The sequence below is a fragment of the Balaenoptera acutorostrata genome, chromosome 13, assembly GCF_949987535.1.
Source record: "Balaenoptera acutorostrata chromosome 13, mBalAcu1.1, whole genome shotgun sequence".
Taxonomy (NCBI): Eukaryota; Metazoa; Chordata; class Mammalia; order Artiodactyla; family Balaenopteridae; genus Balaenoptera; species Balaenoptera acutorostrata.
Genome location: NC_080076.1, coordinates 43699712 through 43722121, shown reverse-complemented (window position 1 = coordinate 43722121; position 22410 = coordinate 43699712). Strand labels below are relative to the sequence as shown.

The 22410-nt window shown below is 35.1% G+C and overlaps 1 protein-coding gene across 7 annotated transcripts in view; it reads right to left on the bottom strand.

Moving 5' to 3' along the window:
* Positions 1-22410, bottom strand: part of NOL4 (nucleolar protein 4) — a 406271-nt gene that overhangs the window by 276431 nt on the left and 107430 nt on the right. For all 7 annotated transcript variants that reach the window (XM_057525972.1, XM_057525967.1, XM_057525968.1 and 4 more), the window contains 3 exons: positions 7741-7852; positions 6592-6704; positions 1968-2100 (listed from right to left, as the gene is read on the bottom strand). In XM_057525972.1, coding sequence (XP_057381955.1) covers positions 1968-2100; positions 6592-6704; positions 7741-7852 — 358 coding nt within the window. The remainder of the gene's footprint in view (positions 1-1967; positions 2101-6591; positions 6705-7740; positions 7853-22410) is intronic.

Here is a 22410-nt window from a genome sequence, read left to right as displayed (position 1 = left end):
AATTAACATTAATTAAAATTAAGTCAAATAAAATCAAAATTAGTCTCTCCATGCACTAGTCAGATGTCAAGTACTCAATAGCCACAATGGTTAGTGACCATCGGTACTGGACAGTGCAATACAGAACATTTCCACAAACTCAGAAAGTCGATTGAGCAGTGTTTCCTAGACTTTCCTTCTCAAGGAGAAGTGTGAAGAGAAGTCATTGAACATGTAAGGGAAGGCTTAGGCTTAGGTTGGAGAAGGAACAACTAGGTAAGTCCTTATCCTTGAGGCATACATCAATGTATGATGAGAAAGTGCTTTCTCCTAAGAGGAAGTAATATTTGACATTATTCCACTGCAGTTTATTGATATAGATTTATATCACATTAGCTGTCCCCTAGCCAAAGATCCACCATAGACAAATCAATCAAGAAAACAAAGAATTTCCGTCATGAGAGATATCCTCTTATTATTTATGGTCTCCAAAATTAAGGAATAAAAAAGATGATGGTATAAACAGGCAAAATACATGGATAAATATTAATAGAGTGATATATATATAGTTATTAGTTATATACAGTTATATAGTTATTATTTTTATATAGTTATATCATTACATAGTTATATATATATATATGTGTATATATATAGATATATATACACATATATAGAGAGAGAGAGTTATTCCATGATCCTGGTACTACACATTTTCCATTAAAACTTAAAATCTGAAGATCTACTAATATTTTAGAAGAAAAAAAGTAATTTATACCCACACCAGAAGAACTACACTCTTAGAAATTTCCCAAATAAATGTCATTTCTATTGCAATAGCTATTTTACTATGTAGTGAGTAATATATGATTTTAAAACCACTGATGATCAATGTACTGCTCCTTCCTCGTAACTCACGCCAACAAGGACACCAACATCTTTTAGACGCATCTGAAGTGGGAACAAAATCACCCTCACCTTTTTAAAGACTTTTTGTATGCTTAAAATTAGGGATTTCTCATTTGACAACATAAGAACACAACAGCAGCTAGAAATGCAGCAATCTTTTGTAACCAGTTTTTAACAGCAAGTGTCAGAGAAAGCAAGGAAAGATCTTTTTTTGTTCTCAACAGATGTAGGCACAAAAATACACAGCCAGAAAGCTCATTTAAACTTGCTAATTACAGGAATAATAAACTAATTTTGAATAAAACTGGACAATTTCCTTCTATTTGTAACCCTGAATTTTCATCCACAATTACCCAAGTAAGGTACATTTACTTGCATACATAATTTTATATTTACAAAGACAAAAATCTACAAAGATAGTTTTAAAAGATCTCTGAATATATTAGACCTAAAGTGTTAACTGCTAAGTCTACTTTCTCTACATGTCCAGTTTTCTCTACCTTAACTGTTCTATCAAGAAGAGTGGGATGACTCAGGAATCTTCAATGGACCCAGGAATAAAAGATCACGATCTGTCCTTCCTTTACAGCTGAATAAAATAGCTCAAAATCGCAGCAAAAATCTTCTTACCCAGCAAAATCCCTATGGTAAAACCGTCCTTTTATAGCAACTGCTTTTGGCAAAAACTTTGTCTTTTAGTAAAATTAAAACATCCAAATTAATCTTTTGACCATTTTTAAACTCTTAATTCAGTCAGGAGAATAATGGCCCAAGAAACCAAAGCCAGAAAACATCACAGAAACCCAAACTCCATTGATAGAACTCATTTTAAGTTCAGAGAGCAAAACATGGGCAAGCCTGGATTTTATAACCAGTATTTGCAGTTTTAAACCAAATATTGATACTTGAATCTAAAGATAATGAAGCGGATAATATAACCTGAGTGCACAGAAAAAAAGTCTCTATGGAAACAGATAAAAAATTAACACAAGAATAAGGAGTTGTTTTAACAAATTCTGATCCAGGTTTTTGTTAATGTTTTGTTTTGTTTGTTTGTTTGCTCAATTTGAAAGCCTTACCATCCTGCTGGCCATGAAGAGCCTGGGGACTTTGCATCCTTTCCTCAAGATTGGAGCTAAGGTCAGAGTTCACAGCTGACATCCGTGTTGAATCACTCATATCAAATTCATCACTTTCTATTGAACTTTCATCCTGAAAATTGTTTTAAAATATCATCAAGTATCATAAAATATAATACATTCAGATAATGACCATTTTATCTATAGGGTCAGTTAAAGTTTAGCCAGTTAGTAAGCTTTTACAGAACTCAGTAAAATGTTACACATGAATAGATTCTTGAAATAACAAATAAGAAATCTGAAAACATGTGAAGATTCAATGTTCTATGTAAAAGATGTAAAACATAAAATAATGTATTTAGGAAGGACGTAGTTGAGGAATTATCTGAATAGTGAAAGAATGGATTTTTTTAATTAGTAAAAAACTTCCTAAAAGAGTCAATCACAAAACATAGCATAAAAAGAAATACATGTTTTGATTTTTTAAATAAATGACAATAAAATATTATAAGCAAAAATCTGACACTGCAATAAAAAATCTTAACTAAAAATTTTTCTTTGGTAAACAAAATGGAATCTAAAAACAGACAAATTTACATGGCTAGATTCAAAGTCCACATTTGCTGGAAAACAAGTTAATCTTAGCACAACCTTTCTTTCTTCACAAGGGAATATAAATGGCATTGCAACCATAAAAAGTTCAAGGTAAAAGTGTGCAAGATCCATTTACCAAAAGCCAGATCAGCAAATGGCTAAATTACCAAAAGGCAAGTTTTGCCAAATGGTCAATTCATCAAAATCTGTCAAATATTAACTTAAACCAAATCTATGCTATGTTGCTATAGTAATTTCCTTGAAGCAAACTCCTTTTTTGCTTTGGAGAACTGATTTTTGGACAAATGCTGTGCTTATGTAGGCAGGAAGGCCTTAGAAACCTGCGTAAAATATCATAAATGTTTAATTGAAACCACCAGGTTTAACTTCAATTTGTAAACATTTGATCTGAAAGTTTAACATTAATGTAATGATTACCAGCATCAGTAGTGCTGCTATGTATATTGCAGACACTGTTATTTATATTTGCTTACATACTTCATCTTCATCACAGCCTGTGACTTAGGTGCCAGCATTTACCCAATTGTACAGATTGAGAAATTGAGGCACAGAGCTGTTAAGTAACTTATTATACTATTATATACCAGAACTGGGATTCATTATGGTGTCTCCCAAACTTAAGAAAAGAGCTTCTTTGAATAGGAAGAGTTCCCCTGGCTTCATAAATGACATCTTGGTATCAGCAAAGAAGTTGCTATGGTTAAGGTACAGGAGCGTTCTAGCAGACTAACAATGGGCATTCTGATCCCTAGGTCAGGCCCAGATGATTTGGGTGTTCTTCCCTTACCTAAGGTCTGATTGTGTCTGGGTCTACTGAGTAGCACTAGCTCTTCATTAATTCAGCGAGGAAATGCCACCCTGGGAGGCCTCTGGGCAATCAGCCACACAGACTTCTCCCAGCCACGTGCCCTCTTGGTACATTATGTTATCTCCAATTCTAAATTCTAAGAAAATCCAAAGCATCTGAAATATTAAATCTATACGTTCAAAAGAGAAGAAAAATAACAGAATTCAGTGCACACAGCCATGTTATCAATGTGTACCATATACATATATGTACATATATACACACACATAGCTAGATGATATAGATATCCATTATATACACTCTAAGTGTCTGTAATATCACAGTATTTTAGAGCACATTCTCTGGAACCAGACTGCCTGGATTCAGATTTATACTCTGCCACCTATTAGATGTGTTTCCTTAAGCAAATTACCTAACATTTCTGTGCCTCAGTTTCCTCACCTATAAAACGGGAATAATAATAGTATCAATCTCATAGGGCTATATAATGATTGAGGGGCTATAATATATTTAAAGTAGTTAAAACAATGTCAGATCCATAATAAGCACAAAACTGTTTGATATTGTTATATAGAATATGTAACAAATTCTACAGTATATAAGATTCATGTTTATTATATGAACACATACAAAAATAAATGTAATGGTAAAGATGATCAATATGTGTTTATAAAGTAGCTGTGGATACTATATGAACATAGTCTTTATAAAAGCATTTATTATATACCCTACAAAGAGCTAACTAGATGTAATCTAGTAAAATACTGTTTCCATGGTATGTGTATGCGTGTGTATGTACACACACAACCATCTGAGATATATGTATATATATGTGTGTCTGTGTAAAAGGTATGTGTGTGTATGTTTAAGAAGAGCTAGACACAAAGATTGAGGCTGCAGTCTCTGTTCTATAGAATAGTTAATACAAACTGCACACTACGGCTAATCAATGACTAAAGTGTGACTAAAGAACTGACAATTTAATTTTAGTTAATTTGAATTAATTTTTATTAAATTTAAATATCCCTGTATGTCTAGTGGCTACCATGTTGGACAGTGCAGATTCAACATTCCTCACTGTTGGATATTTCCAACCATCACTATTAGCAATACAATAAACATCCTAACACTTAAATTGTTTTGTGCATCAAATTCCTTAGTATAAATTTCTAGTCAAAGCATATAAATAACTTTTTAAAGTTTTAAAATAATTATTGCCAAACTCTCCCCCAGAAAGTTTGTTATGGTTTAAACTCTCATCAGCAGTTTGTAAGAAGGTCAACTGACCTTACTTTGGATACAGTATTTTGTAATTTTAAAGGGATTCCCATTCCTGGCCTTCTTTATCTCTCTGAATAGCATTTAGTATTGTCCTATATACATACTTTCATAATTTACTTCCTTTATTGTCTAGATAAGCCACTAGAAGATAAGCTTAATAAAGGCAAGAATTTTGTCAATTTATTCACTCTTTTTCTCCATTACCTATAAGAGTGACAGTTACAGAGAAGGTACTCAATAAATATTGATTGAAGTAATTGAATAAACATTTATTAAAATTTAACTTATCACAAAGGAATATCTTACTTGATTTCCATTTTAACATGACTTATCTTACTTAACCACCTTCCTTTCTTTCAATAATCACAATTTCCAAAATTTCATAAATAATCTAACTCATCATTTATCTGAATAGTTTTAAGACAGTGTACACCCAAGTTAGCATTTTTGAAATGTAAGGATAAGAGTTATTTTCCTAACCCAGTTATAATTTAAAAGGATCTGTCTCTCTTATGTGAAACACTTAGGATTCTTTAGAAGCCAGAAGGATTTAGCATATGTGGACTCTATTGTTGGCACAAAGTTGATCTTACTTTCTGGCCTAGAAATAAACAGATCAATATCTAAATGAGTTTCCTACAAATAATTTGACAGCTCTAACTAGTTTATGAGTTTTTTAAAAGATTTTCAATTATGTGATGACTCATGGGAATAATATTTTTATTCTCAGGGATGGATAACCAGTAATATTTTCTTAATTGTCTTTCCTGTCTTTGAATGATTTTATTACTAGTTATTCAATCATTTATATACAGCTATCTAATAACATGGAATCTGATACTGCCACTGCACTAATACAGATATTCTTACAGAGTGTACTTTTCATAAAATCTTGAGATAAAACAATTTTTATAAACATAGTTTTGAGATTAAACCTGCTCACATAAAGAGGAAAATCAAAAATTTGATTTGTGTTTTATGAACAAAGTTAACAAATTGTAAAGGAATTTAATAATATCTCACCAAATAATGCTATATTTAAAAATAAATATTTAACCACATTTCCTGTTCTAGAGAAATTTCAAAAAGGAGAGAATGTATTAGCCTGAGAAACTATTCCTAATATAGTTACTCTGAATGTGTATATTAACTAATGGCTACTAACTAGTTAAAAAGGATTTACTAAGCCCATATTGTTATAAGTGTTTTGGGGAATATACACAGGGTATATATATATATAACTTAGTCCCTGCCTTTGAGATACTTCAACCAAACTGGTGAGTTAATTAATATCTTAGAGAAGAATATTTAACAAATATGCATTTAGTATCTAAGATACGCCAACAAGCACATTGCTAGACTCTTACTATACAAATTAAATAATTTGAAACATCAAAAAATCTCTAGTTAAGAAGAATCACCACAAATTGTAGAAAATGCAGAGAAGTAGACAAACACTTAGGATAATGATTAACTGAAAAACAACTTTAAAATATACACAAGATTTGGATGGTGGGGAAATGGTTATATTTGAAATACCTATGAAATTGAACTTTCTGATTTCCAGGTAAAATAGCCTTAGTACTAAAACTTCCCTAGATACAGACTCATTTGGAATACTTTCCCCTGAACTTTCTAGCACTTTACCTAGGTTAGCTCGATGGTGGGCTATTAAGGAAAATGAATCTTTCTGGGGAATGAGCAAATTCCCACACAGCACTAAGGCAGAAGTGGTAAGATAGGGTATCTCTGTTGAGGACTAGAAATTTCTGCATATTTCTCTATCTGTGCAGTCCTAGTGACACTCCTTTCATTAAAAATAAATTACCATCTTCAAAATGCCGTCATGTTTAACACGATAGTCATGGTTATCAAACTTCATTCTGACTTGTGACATAAGTGTAGATATTTCCATTTTACCTCATCTTGCTGTGAGTTTAGCAGCTGCAGTTTCATGTGCTTCATATAGGCCATGGTAATTGGCATGTTGTAGTCAATCATGCTGGTCACCAAAGTGGGAGGTTTTCCATTATCTGTAATAAAACATTTTTAATGGGTAATGAAAGTGATACTGCATTCTACCTGTAATTTCAGAATGATCCAATTTGTTCAAATTGAAATAAGATTCTAGATACCAAGTGTTTAGGAGATTGGTAGCATTAGAGATGGATCGTAGAAAAAATAAATAACTGGTAAGATTCAACAAAGGTGTTTTGGGACAAATTAGCGCTATGGATAAATTTGTTATTTCTAACTACAAGGGGAGATTTTTGATATCCTGGATAACAATGAGTGAAGCTAACCTAGTGATTAAACAAAATTATTGGTATTTTTGTATTTTTCTCCTTTGCTGCACACTTACAGCAAAGGAGTTTTTTTTTTTTTTTGGTCGTGCCGTGTGGCATGAGGGATCTTAGTTCCCTGACCAGGGATCAAACCCGTGCCCCCTGCAGTGAGTCTTAACCGCTGGACCACCAGGGAAGTCCCCACATTTGCTTTCTACATGGACTACTTGAGCTCAAGAGGAAATTTACTTTTTATTTTTTGCTGTTCCACCCATCCTCCAACACAAGGGAATAGGCTAGCCTAAATGTATCTTTGAGATTAATCTCTGAGAGAAACTCATACATTAGGAAAATAATCCAAATAATTAGTAATGAAAGCCAAAGCCAAATTATAACTTTTCTGTAAAAATTTTCAGTGAAAGAACTCCATACTAATCATTACTTTTAGAAATAAGAAATTGGTAGATTTAAAAGAACACAGATGGAACATCAATTTCCTTGCTGAAAATATCTAAAATACCATGAAATACACACAATAAATGAAAATTAAACATTATTATAGGAAAAAAGTTATTTGCTACAGTCAAAACTGCTTTTCTTCTGAGAAAGGACACTGAATTGCTTTGTAGTGAATCTTCAACATTCACTGTCTCCTGGTTGAATACATGAGACGATCTGACTTGTTAAACTGTTTCTGTCTATCACACTCTTATAAAAATCTGGGATATAAATTGCCATTATGAATAAAATTACTTGAAATCTCACTATTTGACACTACAGCTACCTTTATGATCTGTTCCATCTGGGTTTAAATGCATTCTTTTCTGGCACTCTGAGCAGCTCATTAGAAACCGTGTCACCGCTTCTCTTGGTAGGAAGGCATAGCTCTCTGAAATCTGAAATGATTCACAAAATAGAGGTGTTATTATATAAGCTGACTGGGCATGATTCAACAGAAGAGATCATTGTATTTCCAAATAAGACGCATTATTCCATAATGGCAGGAAGCACAATGAAAGCATGCACTGCATACCATGCATCATTTCAAGAAATATCTATCCAACTTGATTGCATGTCTCTTAATAATCGCTAATAATGCAATGTGGCGGAAAAAAATCAACCACATCTGGATGGAGATCTGTTTATATTTCTGCATTTCTTTTAGGAAAAATAATCACAGTGTACAGATACTCTAGTGAATTTTCCTTATTCAAATTTGCCCACAATTGTTTTGGCAATTAAACTTATTGCTAGCATTATTAAAATTTTATCCAATTTTACATATATTTTAAAAATTTAGCCCCAAGGTGAAACAATAAACTTTGGATTTTGCAGTAATAAGCATTTCTTCCTTATTGCTTTTCAAAGTACTTTAAGGAAAAATAAAAAATAATCTGAACAGAACTCATGTATTTATTTACTGCAGTGAATCATCCCTTCCACAGAAAATGACACACTAGGAATGCATTCTGGCCACCTATTTCAGTTGTTATTTTATGTCAGTTTTTCATAATTTATGTCCACAACAGTTCACATTGATTGTCAGAGCCAGCTTTTCCAGGGCCCTATACAGAGCTTCTCTTTTCAGAACCATGATCTAGAATCAAGTTAGAAATCAATACTCTTGTCAGTGATTCTTTAAATATTAACTTTTCAAAAACCAAGGTATTTCTCTCAAGAAAGCAAAGATTTCTGAAGTGAAACTGACAGATTGTTAAACATCTCTAAATAAAAGCTGACGGTGTTGCTAAGAAGTCTGATGCAGGGCATTAGTTTCCCACCATACTGGCACTGACATTGGTGCATGAAATATGAGGTAAGCAAAAGGAATAAGTGAGTTGTAAATTAGACATAATTGCCATAGACGATTCCTCAGGTGCACGCAGAGCTGTTATGAACGTTGATGTATTTTAAGCTTGTAGAAGGAAGGAAAATATGCACCTTGCATATAATTGAGTACAAATCTGCACCAATTCCATTAATGGTGACGGGGTTAACTTTTGCTGGAGCACAGCATCGAGGAAACCTCACATATTAAAATCCAAAATTGTAAAGCATATTTTTCTCTGAATTTCATGTGAAAATCAGTTCACATCACTTAGCCTATCTCTTTGACTCTCAAGTGAAAGAAGCCGTAAGACTGTCAAAGAGAAGGAACAAGTCTACAATTAAAAATCTGCCATGGATAATCCATACACAGGTAATCCACAGTCAACTCTACTGGGATTGGAATATGAAACTGATTTTTAATATAACTATCATTTGTAAATTAAGGTGTTGTCCAGTTAAAAAAAAAAAAACAAACTTCCTTGTACTATACAAGGAATTGCGGGAGAAAAGAAGCAGAGCAATTTGAAAGTATTTCATCAAAATATTTTATATTAGCTATTGAATAAAGAAATACATAAATGCAATATAAATGTTCATTCATTCTCTTTGTCTCTTCACACACACACACACACACACACACACACACACACACATTTGATTCCTATTCATCTATTTTTACAGAGGGAACTAACACTTTAGTCTGATTTATTTATCTGATTAGAGATCATTTTTTCTGACTCTCTGAAAACCTATTTTACAATAATTCAGAAGTTGAGTCTCTGAATTCATGCCCAGTCTGACACTTCATATTTTAACTCACATGGAATTATAATCCATGGGAACTAATAGAGCTGACCCGTAAATTCATTAACAAACAGGATTTGAGAGGAATGCTCCATTGATTTTCATAGAGGATTTCTATTAAGGCTTTTCTCTCCTTATATAAAAGAGAAACCATCAATTGAAAAAAATAGCCAACTGGTGGAGTTAAAGAGATGCTGCATTTGCTTCGATGGTCCTGTTGTTCTCCACAATCTGCCCTTTTCTCAGTGCTAATAAAGCACTTATGTAGAAATCCCTTCTAGAGAGCTTTATCATTGACCTGACTCAATTGTATTATTTGTCCTAGCACTACTTAGCTCCAAATCAATTTTTTCTTGGAATCGTTAATCATATTATATTTCCTTTATACTTTTACTCTGAAAAACAGGTTATCTGTATTGACCACAAATGTTATATAAGTGGATAAATATGCTATGTGTACATGTGTGAATGAAATAATATCAAGTCCCACCTTGTATCTTAGAAAAGATTTTTTAGTAAGTATTATATCACATTGTTCTCTGTGGTCTTATTCTGGGCATGTCACTATATGTTATATAAGTGGACAAAATCCCTTATTTGGGGGTACTTTCTTGGTGTTCAGAACCCACTTATAGGGAGACCTACTGAGACACCCCCACTCTCAGCAGATCTTTTCTACCCCACCTCATGTTCACTGGGGCCAAAGGATATCAGAGTCTTCTTAGGCACAGGGAGAAGAGACCCTCACAACAGGCTCTTCAAGTCTCACACTCATTTCTTTTCTTTTTTTTTTTTTTTGAGGGAGTGTTTTTCTTTAAATTAATTAATTAATTTATTTATTTTTATCTGTGTTGGGTCTTCGTTTCTGTGCGAGGGCTTTCTCTAGTTGTGGAGAGCGGGGGCCACTCTTCATCGCGGTGCGTGGGCCTCTCACTATCGTGGCCTCTCTTGTTGCGGAGCACAGGCTCCAGACGCGCAGGCTAAGTAGTTGTGGCTCACGGGCCCAGTTACTCCGCGGCATGTGGGATCTTCCCAGACCAGGGCTCGAACCCGTGTCCCCTGCATTGGCAGGCAGATTCTCAACCACTGCAGCACTAGGGAAGCCCCTCACACTCATTTCTGAAACAATATTTTTCCTGCCATGGAGGTGAAGAGGGAAAATGATTCCTTTTTCTTTATCTAGGCTCTTTCCTCTCCAGCCTCTTTGAAATTAAGGGTCCTGGGCAACCTTCACTGCTGAAGTTCTCAGAACATTTTTAAACAATGAGGAGATGTCCTTTAAAAGTTCTAAAATTATGGTACATTTAAATAATTGCATTTCACAATTAAAGCCCATAATGAAATACTGTGGTTGGTCCTGTCAATATCCTTCCATGACCCCATTCAGAGATTATACGGAAAGCCTACACAAAGACTCTTGAACTTGAGGCCTGAGCTAAATGCTCCTCTGGCTCTTGCTCTAATGAAAGGGTCTGTTTCTGTGAGTGTTTGAAATGCTAAATCAACTTTAAATAGATGTTCATAAATGGTGATAAAATCAGGGACGTGTTCTTCTAGGCTGCCTATTCATCAAAGTCCTAACATTCTTCATACAATATGTAAAAGCAGGTGCAAATAAAACATAGAAGGGACGGAAATTGCAAAACATTTTGATTCAGATACTTGAAACACCGTTCTACTAACACTATAATTAATGATATAAAATGCTATAGTCATTCATAAATGTCTATTTCCTTGACCCACTTTTCAAATCTAAACACTTCTCTGTTTCTAAGACAGAAATTGGACTTTGAATATACAGTACAGAACATTTCTAGAACACTAGTGAGGATAATATTCACTTGAAAAATGCATTCTTAGAAATATCTTTATATTTGGGAAAGATAGAGCGTATTTCCTTAGAATTGGTTTATCAACACAGAAATGCTGCATCTTGTGAGTAATACGAAACAAAACATCACATGAATGGATATTAATCTTGTTCCTTCTGAATTAAACACTAAAACAAACAAAGAAAAACAACTGCCATGGGACAAGCCACATATATTGCCTGTAACAGAAATAAACATCCAAAGGAAGGACTAGAACATAGCCATATTGAATCTTATAAACCAACGATCTCACACTATTTATCATGTAAATAATTGTGAGGCATCTCTTTCTTAGAAATGTTATTTTCTATGAATCCAGACTTGTTTTCTTCGATTTATGTAATAGTTTTCATCGGGGTTTGCATCCATTATTTTAGACAGTGGCTAAAATAGAGTTTACAGTAATTTTTTGACAATGGGATCCACTGGTCTAAAGAGGTTAAATGAACTGCCATTGTTACACAATAGAGGGCAAAGCAAAGAGCTGCAACTTGAACCTGGATCTCTCAAATCCTGGTCTGTTTCTATACATTGAAGGGACCATGGTGGGTTCATCCAACAGACAGATTAGACAAATGTGTAGGGTCCAAGGAAAGCAGGAACATCAAAATAGATTTTTTTAAAATTTAGTATTTAAAAAAAAAAAAAAAACCCAAAGTATCAAAGTGTTACCAAAGTCAGGACTTGGGAACTTCTTCTTTTTCTGCTATCACTGTTATTTTTTATTATAATAAGTATTATAGCTACAAAGCTCTATATGATACACATATTACAGAATATTGAGCAGAGTTCCCTGTGTTATACAGTAGATCCTGTTTGTTATCTATTTAAAATATTCCTTAAACTTGAGTTGTGGCTGAAGATTTGCTGTTGTTGCTATTTTTTAACTTTGAATTAGCTATGGTTGAGGGGTGGGGTGGAAATGCTGTAGCACAACACAATTTTTTCATTGCTTATCATTTCTAAAGACCTTAATTCAACTGTGTATTAGACAACATTGATACTGTTTTCAATGAAAATATTACATTCTAAGTCTGTTAAGACTGGAATTCATCAGTAATACAGAAATAATAAATTGCATTATCATCCTAAATTAGAAGTAGAAATCACCTCTCCAATTAAATAATATGGTAATACTTCTACATAAAAATAATTGAACTGCAGCATCTTTTGATGGACTAAGCAAATCAGCATCTAGAGCAAAGATAGTATGATATTAGTGATCTAATGATAAACCTATCCACCTGAAGAGGGTATCATGATTAAATCCCATAAGGAGCACTGCTATTGATCTTGCTCTTGTAGGTTAAAATAAAAAATTTTAAAAACTAATGGAAATACATTTCTGAAAAGTTTACTGACAAATATTATAGTTGAAAGGAGGATGAGCATTTTTACCTTGCTAATGTCCCTGTCTTCTGAAGGAAGAAGAAACAGTATCTTTTTAAACACTGCAGTTACAAAACCAAATTCTGGCAGTTCTCAAGTGCCACTCACCTTCCCCTCAACAACTTGGTTAAGGTAAAACTGTAACTTATTCAAAAGAACTGATATTTAAAAAATCAATCACAGTCAAGTTAGTTTGCAAATCTCATCTTATAAATTTGATACTATATATAATTCCTAAAATTTTCTTACATTTACTTTTGAATAGCACAGTTTTATCTCCAGAAATGTCTCCTTTCTTACTTGGATCTGAACATATGAAGCAATATAAAATTAGAAAAAAATTTAAAAATTAATTAATCAAAATAATTTAATAACAAATTGTTCCTTTGCTGTACATTTCCAGACTGTGTGTCACAATTACATGATGAAAGTGTATCTCACTAACTTGAGCCATTAGGTTTTATAAATTAAGAGCAAAATTGATAACAGACAAAAATTTTGAAACAGGACTGTTTGTCCTGTCCCGCTTCCTCAGTCCCAAGCATTCTTCCCCTCTAATTTTAACGGTGTTTAATTTCTGAACATTTTCAATAGAAAGGCCCTCAAAATTGACTCAGCTTGTCCATAAACCTGCAATTCTCTGGCTCCTGAAATGGTAGAAAATTGACAATTCTCTAAATTAGGATTCTCATTAACTATATGACAACTATTACTTGCTTTGGCTGTTTTACACAAAAGGAAATGCTTCCTAAAAGAGTATACATATGTTTGTTTCCCATTGATTGAGTGCTTAATAATAATTATGCCAAGTAAGAATTTTATATGGATTTTATCATTTAATTCTCACATCAGTCCCAGGAATAGATTACTATCATCACCATTATAATCTCTGTTTAACAGATGAGGAAACTAAGCTTCAGAGAGGTTGTATAATTTGTCAAACAAGGAGAAGAGACAGGACTCATGTGATAATCTGGTTTCAGAGCTTATCTTTTATTCACTTTTAATCACCATATTTTATAGCCTCTCCTGGTCATCAGTATTAAAAATGAAAGAGACTGTCTCATCCATAAAAAGCAGGAATATTAACCTTACAGCATAGGTTAATTATACTAAAATGTTTATAATGTTCCCTGGTGTGAGATTCTTTGTAAGTATAAAATGCTCTGACTGGTTTGAGGTGACCCTTTTGAATACAAGGCCAGTCAAGGGCCCTGTACCTTGTCTCAGGTTACAGAGTTCCCCAAGAAGCACATCAGACTGTGCAGTTACAATACAGAGCTCCACCTGGAGGAAATTAACTGACCATCTGTCCTGTTCCAGCAGAACTGACTGCTAAAGTAATGGCTTTGATGATGGCCATTCTGACTGGTGTGAAGTGATACCTCATTGTAGTTTTGATTTGCATTTCTCTAATGATTAGTGATGTTGAACATCTTTTCATGTGTTTGTTGCCCATCTGTATGTCTTCTTTGGAGAAATGTCTATTTAGGTCTTCCACCCATTTTTTGACTGGGTTGTTCGTTTTTTTGATATTGAGCTGCATGAACTCCTTGTATAATTTGGAAATTAATCCTTTGTCAGTTGCTTCATTTGCAAATATTTTCTCCCATTCTGAGGGTAATCCTTTGGCAGTTGCTTCATTTGCAAATATTTTCTCCCAATCTGAGGGTTGTCTAATGCTGGAGAAGGTGTGGAGAAAAAGGAACCCTCGTGCACTGTTGGTGAGAGTGTAAATAGATACAGCCACTATGGAGAACAGTAGCTGGTTCCTAAAAAACTAAAAATAGAACTACCATATGACCCAGCAATCCCACTACTGGGCATATACCCAGAGAAAACCATAATTCAAAAAGATACATGCACCCCAATGTTCATAGCAGCTCTATTAACAATAGCCAGGACATGGAAACAACCTAAATGTCCATCAACAGAGGAATGGATAAAGAAGATGTGGTACATATATACAAGGGACTATTACTCAGTCATAAAAAGGAACGAAATTGAGTCATTTGTAGAGACGTGGATGGACCTAGAGACTGTCATACAGAGTAAAGTAAGTCAGAAAGAGAAAAAACAATATCGTATATTAACACATATATGTGGAATCTAGAAAAATGGTATAGATGATCCCATTTGCAAAGCAGAAATAGAGACACAGACGTAGAGAACAAATGTATGGATACGAAGGGGGAAGGGGGGAGTGGGATGAATTGGGAGATTGGGGTTGACATACATACACTACTATGTATAAAATAGATAACTAATGAGAACCACCTACTGTATAGCACAGGGAACGCTACTTAATGCACTGTAGTGACCTGAATGGGAAGAAAATCCAAAAGGGAGGGGATGTATGTATTTGTATGGCTGATTCATTTTGCTGTACAGTAGAAACTAACACAACATTGTAAAGCAACTATACTCCAATAAAAATTAATTTTAAAAAATGAATAAAGTAATGGCTTTGCAATAACATGGTAACACTGTAACAACCAGGAACTAAATGCAGAGGACTTCCATTTTAAATAGAATATACAAGAAGGAGTGTAAGTAGACTATTTCTAAAGGAATAAGACTTCTAATTGTTTAAAGAAATTCACCAGTAGAGAAGTTATTGTTGCTTTAAGATTTGAACCTAACACATGAGCTGAAATAGAGACATCACATGACATGGGTAAATCATGAGCATTAGCAAAACAAAAAAAGCTAAAATCAAAAGATTTATCAACCGAGGACAAATTGCAACCTGTACGGAACAGGAGGTTAAAGGTGCTGATTCTCCAAGGAGGGAGATTGCTAGTAAAGCGGCTGGAATGGCGAACCCGAGCACAAGGAGATGAGAAATGAGTTTTTTAGAGGAGATTAACCAAGATGGCGGAGTAGAAGGACGTGCTCTCACTCCCTCTTGCGAGAGCACCAGAATCACAACTGGCTGCTGGACAATCATTGACAGGAAGACCCTGGACTTCACCAAGGAGGACACCCCACGTCCAAGGACAGAGGAGAAGCCACAGTGAGACGGTAGGAGGGGCGCAATCAGAGTAAAATCAAATCCCATAACTGCTGGGTGGGTGACTCACAGACTGGCGAACACTTATACCACAGAAGTCCACCCACTGGAGTGAAGGTTCTGAGCCCCACCTCAGGCTTCCCAACCTGGGGGTCCGGCAAAGGGAGGAGGAATTCCTAGAGAATCAGACTTTGAAGTCTAGTGGGAATTGATTGCAGGACTGTGACAGGACTGGGGGAAACAGAGACCCCACTCTTGGAGGGCACACACAAAGTAATGTGTGCATCGGGACCCAGGGGAAGGAGCAGTGACCCTGGGGGAGACTGAACCAGACGTACCTGCTGGTGTTGGGGGGTCTCCTGCAGAGGCGAGTGGTGGCTCTGTTTCACCGTGGGGATAAGGACACTGGCAGCAGAGGTCCTGGGAAGTTCTCCTTGGCGTGAGCCCTCCCAGAGTCTGCCATTAACCCCACCAAAGAGCACGGGTAGGCTCCAGTGTTGGGTTGCCTCAGGCAAAACAACCAACAGGGAGGGAACCCAGCCCCACCCATCAACAGTCAAGTGGATTAAGGTTTTACTGGGCTCTGATCGCCACAGCAACAGGGAGGGAACCCAGCCCCACCCATCAACAGTCAAGTGGATTAAGGTTTTACTGAGCTCTGACCGCCACAGCAACAGTCAGCTCTACCCACCACCAGAGCCTCCCATCAAGCCTCTTAGATAGCCTCAACCACCAGAGGGCAGACAACAGAAGCAAGAAAAACTACAATCCTGCAGCCTGTGGACCAAAAACCACAGTTACAGAAAGACAGAGAAGATGAAAAGGCAGAGGGCTATGTACCAGATGAAGGAACAAGAAAAAACCCCAGAAAAACAACTAAATGAAGTGGAGATAGGCAACCTTCCAGAAAAAGAATTCAGAATAATGATAGTGAAGATGATCCAGGACCTCGGAATAAGAATGGAGGCAAAGATTGAGAAGATGCAAGAAATGATTAACAAAGACCTGGAAGAATTAAAGAACAAACAAACAGAGATGACCAATACAATAACTGAAATGAAAACTACACTAGAAGGAATCAATAGCAGAATAACTGAGGCAGAAGAACGGATAAGTGACCTGGAAGACAGAATGGTGGAATTCACTGCTGCGGAACAGACTAAAGAAAAAAGAATAAAAAGAAATGAAGACAGCCTAAGAGACCTCTGGGACAACATTAAACGCAACAACATTCGCATTATAGGGGTCCCAGAAGGAGAAGAGAGAGAGAAAGGACCAGAGAAAATATTTGAAGAGATTATAATCGAAAACTTCCCTAACATGGGAAAGGAAATAGCCACCCAAGTCCAGGAAGCGCAGAGAGTCCCATACAGAATAAACCCAAGGAGAAACACGCCGAGACACATAGTAATCAAAGTGGCAAAAATTAAAGACAAAGAAAAATTATTGAAAGCAGCAAGGGAAAAACGACAAATAACATACAAGGGAACCCCCATAAGGTTAACAGCTGATTTCTCAGCAGAAACTCTGCAAGCCAGAAGGGAGTGGCATGAAATACTTAAAGTGATGAAAGGGAAGAACCTACAACCAAGATTACTCTACCCAGCAAGGATCTCATTTAGATTTGATGGAGAAATCAAAAGCTTTACAGACAAGCAAAAGCTAAGAGAATTCAGCACCACCAAACCAGCTCTACAACAAATGCTAAAGGAACTTCTCTAAGTGGGAAACACAAGAGAAGAAAAGGACCTACAAAAACAAACCCAAAACAATTAAGAAAATGGTCATAGGAACATACATATCGATAATTACCTTAAACGTGAATGGATTAAATGCCCCAACCAAAAGACATAGACTGGCTGAATGGATACAAAAACAAGACCCATATATATGCTGTCTACAAGAGACCCACTTCAGACCTAGGGACACATACAGACTGAAAGTGAGGGGATGGAAAAAGATATTCCATGCAAATGGAAATCAAAAGAAAGCTGGAGTAGCTATACTCATATCAGATAAAATAGACTTTAAAATAAAGAATGTTACAAGAGACAAGGAAGGACACTACATAATGATCCAGGGATCAATCCAAGAAGAAGATATAACAATTATAAATATATATGCACCCAACATAGGAGCACCTCAATACATAAGGCAACTGCTAACAGCTATAAAAGAGGAAATCGACAGTAACACAATAATAGTGGGGGACTTTAACACCTCACTTACACCAATGGACAGATCATCCAAAATGAAAATAAATAAGGAAACAGAAGCTTTAAATGACACAATAGACCAGATAGATTTAATTGATATATATAGGACATTCCATCCAAAAACGGCAGATTACACGTTCTTCTCAAGTGCACACGGAACATTCTCCAGGATAGATCACATCTTGGGTCACAAATCAAGCCTCAGTAAATTTAAGAAAATTGAAATCATATCAAGCATCTTTTCTGACCACAACGCTATGAGATTAGAAATGAATTACAGGGAAAAAAACGTAAAAAAGACAAACACATGGAGGCTAAACAATACGTTACTAAATAACCAAGAGATCACTGAAGAAATCAAACAGGAAATAAAAAAATACCTAGAGACAAATGACAATGAAAACACGACGACCCAAAACCTATGGGATGCAGCAAAAGCGGTTCTAAGAGGGAAGTTTATAGCTATACAAGCCTACCTAAAGAAACAAGAAAAATCTCAAGTAAACAATCTAACTTTACACCTAAAGAAACTAGAGAAAGAAGAACAAACAAAACCCAAAGTTAGCAGAAGGAAAGAAATCATAAAGATCAGAGCAGAAATAAATGAAATAGAAACAAAGAAAACAATAGCAAAGATCAATAAAACTAAAAGTTGGTTCTTTGAGAAGATAAACAAAATTGATAAGCCATTAGCCAGACTCATCAAGAAAAAGAGGGAGAGGACTCAAATCAATAAAATCAGAAATGAAAAAGGAGAAGTTACAACAGACACCGCAGAAATACAAAACATCCTAAGAGACTACTACAAGCAACTTTATGCCAATAAAATGGACAACCTGGAAGAAATGGACAAATTCTTAGAAAGGTATAACCTTCCAAGACTGAACCAGGAAGAAACAGAAAATATCAACAGACCAATCACAAGTAATGAAATTGAAACTGTGATTAAAAATCTTCCAACAAACAAAAGTCCAGGACCAGATGGCTTCACAGGTGAATTCTATCAAACATTTAGAGAAGAGCTAACACCCATCCTTCTCAAACTCTTCCAAAAAATTGCAGAGGAAGGAACTCTCCCAAACTCATTCTATGAGGCCACCATCACCCTGATACCAAAACCAGACAAAGACACTACAAAAAAAGAAAATTACAGACCAATATCACTGATGAATATAGATGCAAAAATCCTCAACAAAATACTAGCAAACAGAATCCAACAACACATTAAAAGGATCATACACCACGATCAAGTGGGATTTATCCCAGGGATGCAAGGATTCTTCAATATACGCAAATCAATCAATGTGATACACCATATTAACAAATTGAAGAATAAAAACCATATGATCATCTCAATAGATGCAGAAAAAGCTTTTGACAAAATTCAACACCCATTTATGATAAAAACTCTCCAGAAAGTGGGCATAGAGGGAACCTACCTCAACATAATAAAGGCCATATATGACAAACCCACAGCAAACATCATTCTCAATGGTGAAAAACTGAAAGCATTTCCTCTAAGATCAGGAACGAGACAAGGATGTCCACTCTCACCACTATTATTCAACATAGTTCTGGAAGTCCTAGCCACGGCAATCAGAGAAGAAAAAGAAATAAAAGGAATACAAATTGGAAAAGAAGAAGTAAAACTGTCACTGTTTGCGGATGACATGATACTATACATAGAGAATCCTAAAACTGCCACCAGAAAACTGCTAGAGCTAATTAATGAATATGGTAAAGTTGCAGGTTACAAAATTAATGCACAGAAATCTCTTGCATTCCTATACACTAATGATGAAAAATCTGAAAGAGAAATTATGGAAACACTCCCATTTACCATTGCAACAAAAAGAATAAAATACCTAGGAATAAACCTACCTAGGGAGACAAAAGACCTGTATGCAGAAAACTATAAGACACTGATGAAAGAAATTAAAGATGATACCAACAGATGGAGAGATATACCATGTTCTTGGATTGGAAGAATCAACATTGTGAAAATGAGTATACTACCCAAAGCAATCTACAGATTCAATGCAATCCCTATCAAATTACCAAGGGCATTTTTTACGGAGCTAGAACAAATCATCTTAAAATTTGTATGGAGACACAAAAGACCCCGAATAGCCAAAGCAGTCTTGAGGCAAAAAAATGGAGCTGGAGGAATCAGACTCCCTGACTTCAGACTATACTACAAAGCTACAGTAATCAAGACAATATGGTACTGGCACAAAAACAGAAACATAGATCAATGGAACAAGATAGAAAGCCCAGAGATTAACCCACGCACCTATGGTCAACTAATCTATGACAAAGGAGGCAAAGATATACAATGGAGAAAAGACAGTCTCTTCAATAAGTGGTGCTGGGAAAACTGGACAGCCACATGTAAAAGAATGAAATTAGAATACTCCCTAACACCATACACAAAAATAAACTCAAAATGGATTAGAGACCTAAATATAAGACTGGACACTATAAAACTCTTAGAGGAAAACATAGGAAGAACACTCTTTGACATAAATCACAGCAAGACCTTTTTCGATCCACCTCCTAGAGTAATGGAAATAAAAACAAAAATAAACAAGTGGGACCTAATGAAACTTCAAAGCTTTTGCACAGCAAAGGAAACCATAAACAAGACGAAAAGACAACCCTCAGAATGGGAGAAAATATTTGCAAATGAATCAACGGACAAAGGATTAATCTCCAAAATATATAAACAGCTCATTCAGCTCAATATCAAAGAAACAAACACCCCAATCCAAAAATGGGCAGAAGACCTAAATAGACATTTCTCCAAAGAAGACATACAGACGGCCACGAAGCACATGAAAAGATGCTCAACATCACTAATTATTAGAGAAATGCAAATCAAAACTACAATGAGGTATCACCTCACTCCTGTTAGAATGGGCATCATCAGAAAATCTACAAACAACAAATGCTGGAGAGGGTGTGGAGAAAAGGGAACCCTCTTGCACTGTTGGTGGGAATGTAAATTGATACAGCCACTATGGAGAACAATATGGAGGTTCCTTAAAAAACTAAAAATAGAATTACCATATGACCCAGCAATCCCACTACTGGGCATATACCCAGAGAAAACCGTAATTCAAAAAGACACGTGCACCCGAATGTTCATTGCAGCACTATTTACAATAGCCAGGTCATGGAAGCAACCTAAATGCCCATCAACAGACGAATGGATAAAGAAGTTGTGGTACATATATACGATGGAATATTATTCAGCCATAAAAAGGAACGAAATTGAGTCATTTGTTGAGAAGTGGATGGATCTAGAGACTGTCATACAGAGTGAAGTAAGTCAGAAAGAGAAAAACAAATATCGTATGTTAATGCATGTATGTGGAACGTAGAAAAACGGTACAGATGAGCCAGTTTGCAGGGCAGAAGTTGAGACACAGATGTAGAGAATGGACATATGGACTCCAAGGGGGGAAAACTGCGATGAGGTGGGGATGGTGATGTGCTGAATTGGGCAATTGGGATTGACATGTATACACGGATGTGTATAAAACTGATGCCTAATAAGAACCTGCAGTATAAAAAAACAAACAAAACAACTAATACTAAACTTTCATTGGGTTATTTGTATGGAAATATGTTAATATAAATGTTTCAGACATTACATGAAATTTCTAAAAATCTTATATTTGTATTTGTATGGAAATATGTATGGAAATATGTTAATATAAATGTTTCAGACAGTACATGAAATTTCTAAAAATCTTATATTTGTATTTGTATGGAAATATGTATGGAAATATGTTAATATAAATGTTTCAGACATTAAAAAAAAAAAAAAAAAGATTTATCAACCAAAATCACACCATTTTGTCCTAAGTTCCCTAAGGTCTTAGCAAAAGGAAAAATCATAATTAATGTTACTAAATATTAGTAATTTGGAAAAGTAGCAGGCAAGTGCTGAATTTCATTATAAGTAACATTCCTCCACAGCTTGATGCCTTTGTCTATAGTGTGCTCCATTTCAGACACCGAGCTTTAGAGCAAAATAAAGTTGGTCTAATCACACTATTTTTTAAATTACCCACTCCACCTTTGCTCTATAAAATGAATTTAGAAAATAGAAATAACACATTTATTTCACTGGAATAATAACATTAAAACTTTTTTTTTTTTTTGCCAAATATCATGCAGTACACTCATGGAAGAATTTACCTTCAGGGCCAAATTTTTAACATTTTCTCTTGTGAAACTCTTGAAACTATGAATAAAGAAATAGTCTCCTAATGAAATTTGTTTATCATATCGCTATTGTGATATTTAATATTTAGTACTGTGAT